This window comes from Chrysoperla carnea, chromosome 1 (genome assembly GCF_905475395.1).
Source record: "Chrysoperla carnea chromosome 1, inChrCarn1.1, whole genome shotgun sequence".
Lineage (NCBI taxonomy): Eukaryota > Metazoa > Arthropoda > Insecta > Neuroptera > Chrysopidae > Chrysoperla > Chrysoperla carnea.
Window position 1 is genome coordinate 42,941,940 of NC_058337.1, and position 13,766 is coordinate 42,955,705.

Here is a 13,766-nt window from a genome sequence, read left to right on the forward strand (position 1 = left end):
AAAATAACGTCTTATCGCTCAGTTTCCAATTCAAGCTACCGTGTCCATCTTATAGATTGCGTATTTGACTTTATTGCATTTTTGACTTTAGACGGTATTAATGATTGCAATACGAAACTGGTCAATGCCTGGCAATTACTTAAATCTTAAAATCAACAATTTTCGATAAAGGCAAACTCAGATGGTAGACATCTTTCATTCCTAGCTAATTTTAATAAGAAAAGAAATATCCAAAATCCAGCCGCCTTGAAAGTCCAGCTTCGTGACATTTGATAATTCTGATACCATACACATCACTTTTTTCCCCATGTTTATATGAAATATATAAAGGTATACTTAGTCTAGTTCCAAGTAACGCTTGTAACGCTTTAAAATATGGATGTTACGAACAAAATTTTGGTAAAGATATACATAGTCACCTAATTAGTCCATTTCCGGTTGCCCTTGTGTCCTTTTGTCTGAGATCACGATAACTCAAAAACGAAAGGAGATATCAAGCTGAAATTTTATAACGTACTCAGAACGTAGAAAGTGAGATTGAGTTCTCCTTTCTTTACTTACTTTACTTAAAAAAACAAACGATTTCGTAATCAACACTTGTCTATACATTGTTTTTCAACAATTAACTCAGTCAATTGTTTGTTTTCATTTGTTAAGAATTTAAAATTAAAATATTGAGAATTATTAGACCTTCAAAGATAAAAAACACTGAGAACTTAAATTACCGTTAAAATTTTATATCTTTATTGATTTTATGGATATTTTATGAATCAGAATGAGTATATTTTATGAACTTTCCTATAAAATAAATATTGAATATAAATTTTATTCTTGTTGCAGATTTTACAAGTAACGGCAGTTGATTTGGATACCGGTAACAATGCACGTTTAACATATCGTTTAATTATAGAAAATACAACAACGAATCAATACATTCATGATAATGATTTATTTGGTATATTTCCAAATAGTGGTCTACTATATTTAAAAGATAATTTAGATCGTGAGACACGTGATCGCTATGATTTAACAATCGCTGCAATGGATAATGGTACACCATCATTAACAGCTACCACACATGTTATAATCATTGTGCTGGATGCAAATGATAATGATCCAAAATTTTTACGTGACAAATATGAATTTCAAATTGAAGAAAATCTACGTCGAGGTGCATATGTTGGTACATTAACAGCAACGGATGCTGATATGGGAATGAATGCGGTGATACGATTCACTTTAATTCCAAGTAATACAAGTTTTCAAGTAAACTCGGTTACTGGTAAGTGGTTGATTCTTTTTTTTTTTTTGTGATTTGGATATTTTTTTGTGTGCTGGTTACATATTTATTTTATATGGGAACTTTTTTTTTTTAATTTTTAATTTATTTATTTTTATAATATTTTGGTAAATGTACCACATCCATATAGAGGCTTTTATTGTTACCGACATCATATGTGTATTTACTTAGGTTCTGTAGCCAAAAACTTGGATAAATATTTTTAATGTACAATTTTTAAGCATAGTCAGTGTGCGTTTAAATAATCTGATTTTCATCACGACATTTAAGAGAATTAGAAAGTAAGCCGAGGGAAAGTCAACGTACAAAATAATATTCCCCAATAAATTGAAAAGTTTTTTTCTTTTTATTTACTGAAAAAAAAATTACTTTTTAATTTTCCCTCAAATATATTCGGTGCATTTATTACAGGCGACAAAATTTTTACGGCAGCGGAAGTATATTTTGGAAGGGAAATTTTGTTTTTAGTTTTGCACTTTGATTTCATGGAAATTTAATACAAATATAAAATTTATCGTTTGAACATTAAATGAAAAAAATTTATTTTTTGAACTTTATTATTCATGGAATTGAAAATTAGGGCCTTTACCTTTCACTAGGTCTGACAAATCGGTCAGAGATTACATTTTTTTTGCATGATTTTACACTTTACGGAGATACTAAGCTTTCAATTTTATAGGGATTGAATATTTTTAGATAGGCATAGGCATTTAAAAATATAATGAAAAATATCCAATTACTTTTTAAGAGAAAAATACATCACACTTAAGTCCTCGAAGTCTCGCATTATTGCCCATGTTTGAACAATGACTTCCTCACAATCCCACATATGTGCTTTTGAGATTTTGAGCCCATAGAGACTTTTATCTACTCACTAAAAAAGTAAAAATTTGGTGTAGAACATACAAATAAAAATATTTAGGAACCCTTTATGACATAATTTTTGTTCATCCTACCAAATATTTTTATGGGGTACTATTTGAACTTAAATAAGTAAATAGAGACACATCAAAATTAATATTTAAGTTATAATCTATTAAGTAAATATAAATTTTTGGTTAAAAATAAAAAGGTGGATTCTATTGTTTTCCTTTCGGGATTTTAATATATATTTTTTTCTGTCTTTCTTTGATATTTATTTTACACTTAAATTCATATACTTTATATCTACATTTATTATAAAGATAAAAAAAATTATATTAAATAATTAAACAAAATTTGACTGTGATGTAAACAAACTTTAAAAATTGTTTCCATATTTTGTAAATTTATTTGTATATAAGTTATTATTTTTACATGTATTATTTGATTTAAAATGGTTCAGATATAACTGTAGTAGTCATTGACTTCTAGAGAAAAACACATTAAGATTAAATAATTCATACATAATATCAATACCAGTATTTTATATACAATCCAAAGTTTTTACAGTTGAACTTTACGAATAATTTTAAAATTAAAAAAAAGTCTTACTTAAGAGGAGGTTACGTTGTAATAATTCTGATTATAAGCTTCCTAAAAATGTATAACAATAAAATACCAAAAATAGCTACTATTTCATCAATTAATAGTAAAAACTGAAAAAGAATACACTCCTTTACCATTGCAGTAAGAGTTTAACAAACTGGAAAAATTCCTATCATAAACTAGCATTTACTAAAAAAGTGTTCTGAAGATCCATAAATTTATATACTAAAATTAAAATGAATGATTAATACAATCGATAATAAAAAGTTTCAGATCTCAGAGGCATCTAAAACACACTTGAAGACTTATTAAAATTGAAAATCCCGATTGCTTGCCTTCAAATACAAATAATCGATAGTATCCGAAATGACGGTTACGTTCAATTTTTTCTCAGCCGAAAATTAAAAAATTCAAAATTTTTTTATAGCTTTAAGAATATTAAAAGATAGTTTTGTGATAATAGTTTTTCAATAATTTGTATTAACTTAAATGATGTCTTGTATTGAATTTTACCTGAATAAATCATTCTAAGATTAAGAGAAATACTACAGATTTCAAGCTATAATATAAATTTTAACAGAATTTAAATTTCAAATGAAAATGTGGCTACGATCGAACGCTTATAATCTGGTCATTCTTTAGGGAACGATGCATTCGATAGTAACATAAATTGACAAACAAAGACTTTTCAAACTTATCTATAACTCTGGTTTTTTTACTAGAGTTACAAAATTAAATTATGAATTTTATAATATGTAGCAAACTTTTTCGTAGGGGAATCCCAAATGCTCAATTTTCTGCAGAGATTTGAATATCAATTGTTTCGAAATCTTTTAATTTATTATATATAAATAGCCGAATAACCTTAAATTAACCTCTTATAGAATCCCAAAAAATATTCTCACCGCATTAGTCAATTTCTTTTTCTTTTTTAGAAATATAAAATGAGTACTAAAAAAATAATGAAGACTAATGACATGTTGATCCCTCATTAAAACCCAAAAATATATTTTATTCATTTATGTATAATATTTAAGCAAAGAGACGAAATTTTATACAAAAAAGTTAATGTCAAATTTAATTTGAATATTAAAAACAATTTTTTTAACCATAATTTATTACATAAAAAAAACGAAACGTAGTATTTTTATATAATAATATGTGAACTGTTGTGTGCTGTGTGAGCATTAAAAAATATACCCAAACAAAGCTTCTGAAATACACGCAAATATCAATAAAAATTCTTTTTAAATTGAAAATAAAAATTAACACAGTAAAGTAACAGTCTCTGTATTAATGTTTTTTAAAAAAGAAACCCAAAATAAATATAAGAAATAATAAAAATAAAAAAATCATTTTAGAATGGAAGATGGGTAATGTACTTCTTCAACTATCAAAAATCATTCAATTCCATAGACATACATATAAATTCTACTAGACATATGTATGTATATTGCTGTAACGGAGTAAATCAAACAATTAGAATATCAAAAGAAAGACATTTGACGTAACATAGTAGTGAAACCATTTTAGCCCTAATTTAACCAGGACTCCCTCGGCTGTCCAACGTAATAATTGTTCCAATTCGGCCATTAACATTGTTAAGGTTTAGATCTATTGGCACCCATTTGTTTAACTTATAATGTTAATGTTAATGTTACAAACACCAGAAACTAAAATTCGATTTACCAACCTTTTAATCACCTGGTGCCAAATTAAACTTAAAAACTAATATAAGCTACAATGTGATTACAATTGAATTATTTTACAATTTTTGAATTATTTTTTAATTGAATTTAGTTTCGGGACACGCTTTCCGGAACCTTATTTCAAAATTAAAGTTTGTTTATCTGAACTAAACTTTGCATAATTTTCATCACCTTCCCACATGTTTTCGAACAGTGTCTTTATCCATATACTCAAAATTACTTCAAAATCTTTAATCATACCTGACTTAAGGTTGATCGGTTACGAAGGGAGTTTATCCTATTGCTTATTTTCTCATTTAATAATGCTACCTCTCTATCGCTAGCTCAATTTTACTTCTGGTTATAATTATAAATAAATATTCTTTGTATTAAGATAATAATATAACCCTTCGCCAAAATAGTTTTTTTTTAATTGAAACTTAATCTACCAAAAATGATTTATAAAAATAATAGTTTTTCTTTTTATCTATAGAAAGTTCAACGAGATTATTTAAAATATACGTTTTTAGCTAACATTGACTGTAGATTACATGTTAAAAGTTCGCTTTTAAATAATTAATTACACAAAAACTTCGTCAATTTTTTTCAAAAAATTATGTTAAGCATTAATAACACTTAGCAATTAATAACATGTCAAAAAATCAGATTTTTATCTAAACATTGTCTAAGTTTCCGATCCACCTTAAGCTATTCTAATAAAGGATAACTTCCGCGTTTGGTTGTTGAAGATATATCGTATTTGGAAGTTTATGGTATAACTTGTAAAACAAGAGCTGTTGGTAAAGTAATCAATATAATGTTATATTGTAGGCAGATAGAGGTTACCATCATTTATATACCACCATATATTTATGTGTATATTAATTTTTGTTTATTTTGGCAGTACTGCGCTAATGTACCGATGTTTGTCCAGTTTAAATTCTAGGGAATTTTATTACCAATATCACATACTACCACTAAATATTTATGTATAACTCTGCCACATGTATAGATGTACCTATGTAGGTATTTGATGGCGGCTTTTTTATTTTTGTTTTTTTAAATGGAAAGAAAGGCACATAAGGAGATGAAGAAGCTTAAGTACAGAGTGTTGATTATTAAATATGATTCATGTAGTTGTGCAAAGATTTTTTATTATTCTGAACGTGATCGCCTGTCTTTCTCTAATAACGTAAATGAAGTGTGTCTCATTACGAGCATATTCGAAAAATATAGCAAAAAAAAGTTTTTCGATCCGATGAACCATGATTTCGTTAATTTCAAAAATATGTTCCAAAAGTACACCTGGTCACTTTTAATCAAAAATATCAAATATATGTGGGGTAATTAACAATTCTACTATCTTAAATAGTGTTCCATAAGGACTTCGCTTTCAAAAAATATAACATAAAAGCTCTGAGGAATTTTGATTCACTGTACTTTAACTATACTTTATTAATTTTGATATAAATAGTGTGTCCCATAAGTACTTTAATGAGAAATATCTTATAAGTTAGATGCAGAAAAGTGATTCAAACAAAATTTGCGTTGGATTTTACTTTGGATTGAATTTGTCTTTGACCTTCAGAGTCATATAGAAAAAGCTTCTATCTCTTATTAAAGAATTTTGAAAATACTCTGAACACCAAGTTCAAAGTCATTTTGTAACGGGCTGGTGATTCTTGTTTCTTATTGATCGCATGCAAGATCAATGAGATCCATGGTTGCCATCTCGTACATATTACTTTGGTTACACAAACAACCAATAATCCTTAGAAAAGTGGATTTAAAGCCGTCAAATGGTTGTTGTTATTTCTTCTCCACATTCAGCATTTAATATGTAAGAACAAGCTCTTACACAAGCTCTTACATTATTCCTTTTGAAATGATTGACGATTTTTGAAGTAAACTCCTGAAAATAATATAACAGAGAGTAAATTGGTAAAAAAAAGTAACGTCATTAGTTTGGTATGTTACAAATTTTACGTTTGGTTTCTCCTCCACTCCCACTTCTTCCTTCTTTTGTTAACAGCATAAATACAATACATAAATACAATAAAATATTTGCATTGGAATAATTTCTTTTCCCATTCACAGGTAGAGCTCGTGTTCTTAAATTTAACAATAGTTCTATTTCCCATTCACAGATACCGATCGTGTATTAAAATTTAACAAAAGTTTGTTGTCATTCTATATAATCAATTAGAAATATTTATGATTTAATTAAATTTTGTTTCAATATAAAGCGAGTAAAGTTTCACATCTTTGCCGTGGATCTCGCGACGAATACTTTTTTAAATAATTTTTTTGTATTATCTTACTCACAAGATATTTTCCGTTTAAGATTTATCGACTTAGAAATTATGGAAATTTAAAAAACTGATATTGAATGAAGGGAGTTCTAATGTGGCCATACTGTATATGTGTTCAGTTACTTTGTTGATTTAATTTTAATACATATTTAAAATATTTAAGAGTGGTATTCACAAAATGGACATTTACATTGTATGGTTCACTTATTATGTAAATAAATATAAAAATATACAACATAGATAAACATATTTCTATTTGAAATACTTTGTGTAATATTAGAAAAATCAATTTAAGAAAATATCTAAATAATATATCCATAGAATACAGGTATTGATGATTCTGTATATCATAAACATGTCATATGTAAAGAGGTGTACGCATATGTACCTAACATTCTTTTTTCTATTTAGTGTCAATGAATTCTTAAAACTTACCCAACAGTTTCATTTTCTTTTTAAATACATTCAACTTATTTAGTATAGTTACTAGAGTTCTATCAAACCAAAGTAACACTGCGAAAGAGATATGTATGTATGCGCCTTCATATCTACATTCTCTTTTGCTCAGTGCCACTTTCTTTTGATAGAACTATACAAATTATATTCTAGAAATATATTTATACCAAATTTAAGTACAAAATGCTTCATTGAGAGGTCAAAGAAAACTGTGGTCTCTAAGATATTAGAGATCAAATGGTTTAAAAAATTTCTATGTGTGGTATAGATTTAAATATTATCGGAAAACTGATTTCAAAAGTTATTTGACTAAATACCCGGGAATTTCTGTCTGAGGCTATCTCCAGCATATATTATACATTGTTAGAGCTATCAATCTTTATCCGAAAAATTAAACATGCCCATCAAAATTTGTTTGATAATAATGTTATTAAAGCATTTTTTTTAAATTGGGTTTCAATTATCTTCGCGCATTGAAGTCTCTTATGTAAATATGTGTTACATAAGTGATTTTTTATCGTGTATTACTGAAACTTCCATGTCTCTTTGCATGTCTACAGGATCATAGCAGACTAATTTCAATGTGATTTTTTCATTTCATTAACAGTCATTTACCACGAAATGGTAGGTGGTGGAAGCGTTGGGAAAAATAAGTTTTTAAAAATACTATAATGCTAAATTACCTACACTTGTTTATATTAAACTTTAAATTAATTTTTTTTTTTAATAAATACGCTTGAAAATTAAAATATAAATTATTTTTATTCTTAGCAGTAGTTTACACAACTAGTGTAAAAAGTGGTAATTGTTCACTTTATTATCGCTTTGCCACGCTTAAAATTAAAACTTTGGAAGTAGGTATTTAAAAAAATAATTTTGCACTATAAATTGTACACTATGTAAATTAGAATTCTTCAACGGAAAATACCGATATTTTGGTATGAAATTATTATTTTGAAATTATCATTTTTTTATTGCATACTCGCTAACCTGAAATGTTATTTTACACTTTCTAGTTAAAATGCAATCATACCTTTGGGAACTTCTCTTATATTTCAATACCCTCATCCTATTAACTTTAGGTTAGTTCTTATGTAATATAATAATATCTGGATGACCGAGCTTTGCTCGGTATTCTTAAAAAGACACAAATTTTATCACTAATAGAAGACCGTTTTAAATGTCTCCACACAAATACCAATTTGAATGTCCCGGTATTTTATTTCATTAACTACGATATACACCAATAGATGTCAGGAAGAGTTATAATTTGCATTGTATTTCATTAACTACGATATACACCAATAGATGTCAGGAAGAGTTATAATTTGCATTGCCGGTTTCAGTTTTTCATGAAAAGACGGATAAAACGACGTTTTTTTAAAATGAAACCTTGTTAGATCGACTTATCGCCCCCAAAAAACCCCTACATACTCATTTTCATGAAAATCGTTGGAGCCATTTCCAAGATCGTTGATATATATATATATATATATATATATATATATATATATATATATATATATATATATATATATATATATATATACAAGAATTGCTCGTTTAAATATATAAGATTATGTAATTCTCAAAATTATAATTATAACACAATATATATGACAAATTAAATATCACTTTCATCCATACTCCTTAATGAGTCTATGATTAAACTAGTAATTAGAATACAGCTTTAAAATAAAGAATACCAAATATATTATTTCTCTCCTTGCTTCTTTTCTCAATCATGACCTTTTAAATGAAAATAAAGATTGTAACACAAAAATAAAATGTATTCTCTCACATAACTACTAAATAATATAAATGATATAATCTGAATTAGAACGAACAGAAGCAAAAATATCATACAAATTTAAAACTTCCCGCTATGCTACTGGTGCTTGTTGCTACTTATTAGTTAGTGTGTAGTCTTCAGCCTCTTCTATTTAATAGAAGAAGAGATATACATAATGGTATAGGAGCTGGCAACCACACGGAAAATGTGATTTCAAAAGGGCTGGATTTCATGCGTTTCTTTTCTTATAGAAATTAAGTGAACGATTACATTTACTGCGTTTACTATTATGCATCTCCGAAAAAACTGTAAAAATTTTCTTTTTCATGTCCTTTTAGCGATAAAATTATAATTGCCAAACATTTTTTCCGTTACTAACATCGCGCTAATTATAATTTTAATTTACAACAAAGAAATACGGATGCTTTAATAATACTCATCCTGCATAAGTTAACGTAACTGCTTTCAGGTGCAAGACGTATGTTATCTCTAATCTCAACAAGAAAAAATATATTCGAAATTCGCCTCCCTTGGAATTTACTCTTAGAAACTTTGCCAGCCCTTTTACCATAATGTTAGTTTTTGTATTATCTATTATATAAATTATTTACTAATCACACTGTTATTAAATAAAGACAAAATCTATTTAATATACATATTATATTTTATCTTTGTTTTTATAGTTTTTTAACCCTTTAATGGTAATTTGAATATTGGTTACGTCCAGAAAAGATTTCACTCATGTAACGTACTTTTTTAAAGAGATCGCACTCTATGTAAATTTCGCACTCACATATATGATATACTTTTATCTGTTGTTATAACAGAAAATATATATAGCGGATGTTAAATTTAAAAAGAGCGGAGTATCGACCTTACAAGGCCATTTACTACTTATACATCGTAAAGAAACTTGAGGAAATGGAGGAAATGATCATTGAATTTAGTTTAGCGATTTATATAAAGTATTAAACATTATTGACTCTTACAAGAGTAGGTCAAAATTTTTTTACAGTCAATTTAGTTATCATGAGCATTTTAAGAGTAGCTACCCGCGGTATCTAAGGCCTGTGATTTATTTTACTGAGCTATCACGAAATTCATGTCATTTCCAATTCTTGATAATTTTCTGATATTCTAAATTTGTTTCATTTCTTCGTAATATCTGTAAATTTGCAATTATCTTAAATTTTTGGGGCTAATTTCCTGACAAAATTCTGTATATCTGTTAAAAATATATGTACTCATTCTTGAGCTCCTACAACGTATGATAATATTAGAATGATTAAACGATTATTTGATTATCAGACAAGATCATTATATTCATTGAAGATTTTATACATATAAAATAAAATATATGGTATGTATATGGTATGTATACTTTTTATGATACATATCATATACACGTGATACACTTTGAAACCAACAAAGAGTTAATTCATATAATAGTGTTATGATAATGGTATTAGAATATCACTTAAAATGAATATGTATGTATATTTGAAGTTCAACTAAAGTATTATTATTATCATTAAATAAGGAAATGAATATTAATAACAATTATTTTATAATATATTGTCTCTATTTACAAATATTCTTTTAATATACTTACCTCTGCCTATGTTCAAACTATTCCAGTTTACATATAATATTATTTAATTTATATTTATATTAATAAAGACAACTAAAAATAACACTAACTTGTTTTCAAATAAATATAATCACCATCTTTTACAATAATATATTTTAAAATTGAAAATTACTGCTAGCTTATTATTTTAATAAAGCTATTTTTTATGCTTGTAAAATTTTAATTATATTAAGCTATTTTTAAACTAGAATATATTCTTATTCAGTTAGTTTTAGAGTTAATAATATAAGATGAAAAGCTCTTATTTTCGTCAAAAACGAGGCATATGTTAACTCACTTCAAAATTGGGATTTAAAAAAATATATCGTTGATATTTTTTGAGTTTAAACATTTTAATAAAAACTAAGTGTTTTCTTTATCAAGATTGTTAAGCTACGAAATCAAATTCAAGACTTTCGAATATGTTAAAAAAGTTCCCTAAAATATTTAAAGAAGTTGGAATGTTGAGTTTGCTTTGACAGTACGAAATTTAGTAAAAATTTTATAATTAGAATCCGTAATAGTGTATTCTAAATTGTAAATGTAAGTTGTGGAAAATACAAAGAAAACAACATTATTAAAATGTTTAAAAAAAAATGATACTCAAAAGCGTCCAATTTGGTTTGATTGTCAAAAAGCACTAACGAGAATGTGCAAAAATATATTCTAAAAAAAAAATACATGAGCTTACGCATGCATATTTTGGATTTCGTACAAAATAATTTTTGAGCCTCAAAATTCTTACATAAAGTGGTGGGAGGTGGAAAAAGAATTTCAGTTTCATATTCAAAATTTACATTAATGATTAGTACCAATAACAAAACAAGTAAAAACTAATTTGACTGTCTTTATCTTACACACTTAAGCTTGAACTTTGCTCTTTGTCTTACATATGCAAGACCAAAAGAAGATTTACAAGACCAAAGTCAAATGCTAAACCCATTACTACTATAAATTTGTTAAACGAAGAAAGTCAAAATACAGTCTTTGTTTTGGTCTCGCTCATCACTAAATTACAAAATAAAAGCTTTCGAGAAAGTTGCAGATGATCCCGATTAAACTATTTTACTCGGAGATACAGTTGTTTGAAATATCGCAATGATTAGAATTTTTCAAGTGCAATTTTTTTGATGGCAAGTGTAGTTATGTTATTTTTATCGGTAATAAAGCTAATATTAAATTGACACCTAATCGTTAAAGTTATAAAATATAACAAAAAGATTTTACTGCATTTGATTGTTCTATATAAATAAAAATACGTAAAAAATCCACAACTAAATAATTCTATAAGTCTTTACATTTATAGTAAACAATACGTATTGTTTATGTTTTTTGTTGTAATAAAAGTGAAATATGTTATTTATAATTAATATTACTTTATGAAACCATACAATTATTAATACTTAAGTAAACTATGAGATATGATAATTTCTTAAGTGCGCCACTGTTATTACACAAGGAAAAGAACAAACAACACACTGAGAAGTATAAAATACTATATGTATTTCTATTTATGCACTCCAAATTTTTTATATGACTTGAAAAATGGGTCAAAGCTTTGATATGGACACTACTCAATTGTTTGACTTCCTTAAAGATCAATTCTCTGCTACCATATCCACCAATTGAATAGACATAGTATTAAATAGACAAAGATTTTACTTTAAGGGTTGCGTGATGTTTAAAAATTTCTTTTGAATATTGTAATAAAACATAAGACCTTGACTTTTAATTACACTAGAGTTCAAAAACAAGCATTTCTTGATTGTGTTTTCTGCTATAGATATAACTGATAAAAATAAGTGCATAGAACTCATTTAAAATAAGTGATTTAAAAGAATTTTAATTTGATTTGAATATTAAATTAATTTAGAGTTAAATTTAAGTCAAACTGCATTTTGATTGCTGTATGATTGTACATATAAAATATTGTATTACTAATACAGGATGGAACACCGAAATGTGCGATTTTGAAAACGCTGTAAAAAGATAATTCATCATATTTTCCAAATTATCTTTTTGTGACATCAAACTATATTAATTAAAATTTAAGAGAATTATGTACGAAAATTATCTTTGTTTTTAAGAAAATTGTATTAGCTTTTTAAGTAATTAGTTAATTTAATAAAGTTAGTTTAATTTCTTATAAGTTTTAATTAAAATAAAATGAAGTCCACCTCGAGATAAACATTTCTGTAGATGCAGAATGTTCAAGTTGGTAATGGCACTACAACAGCATTGTCAGTAGGATGTGAGCCTCCTCTTGTTAGATCCGCATTTTCAATGATTCAATATTATTTTGATTAAACAATGACACGAAAAACACTATATATGAAAGGAAAACGTAACTTGCATTTGGAAAAATTGATGGTGTTTCTTTTTAGTTTTTCAAAATCGTCCACTTTTCTGCCCCACCCTGTATATCTTTAAGTACATTCTATTTGAATATGCTTCTATAAATGTTATAATAACCATAACTTGAACACACGTAAATTGCAAAAAATGCAATATTTATGTGTGTATGTAGGTATTTACACGTTTAACGAACATTATTATTGAGTGGGTGAGAAAATAATCACACCAATCATAAGTTTATTTGTTTTAAATACTTGCACCAGACATGTATCAAGAATTCGAATATTATGTCTTTTTAATTACTTATCTTGGAAGGTCATTCATTCTATTAAAACACCTCCAACATATTGTTAATTAATATATGCAACTATACGCTAGATAGTGTATATGCAACTATAGGTTGTTTTTTTACTATAATAAGGTATTATCGTTAGTCAAAAAAAATCATGAAATTTGAAAAAAGTTAAAATTTATGTAAAAATATACTTAAATATTCTGATTTCGAGTCATAAAAGCACATTTTTCTTTAAAAATATTAAAAATTAAAAATCGTAATTTTTAAACTGATCTAAAACGTGGGTCTGCTGTGATGCCATAGCGTAGTTCAGTGTAGACAGCTGGGTATAATGTATACATAGATAGTAAGTATTTATATTTATTATAATCAGATGTCTATGAATATATCTGTTAAACTTATTTGTGTTATTTCGTATAGTGATACCCATATTACGTCATCAAATTGGATGCCCGCATTTTTTGACAATTT

General features: G+C 26.6%; 1 protein-coding gene across 1 annotated transcript in view; it reads left to right on the top strand.

Moving 5' to 3' along the window:
• The window catches only part of LOC123305123 (protein dachsous), a 471,584-nt gene that overhangs the window by 420,509 nt on the left and 37,309 nt on the right, over positions 1-13,766 (top strand). Inside the window, exon 5 of the mRNA XM_044886752.1 lies at positions 841-1,282. Within this exon, the coding sequence (XP_044742687.1) occupies positions 841-1,282 (442 nt within the window). The remainder of the gene's footprint in view (positions 1-840; positions 1,283-13,766) is intronic.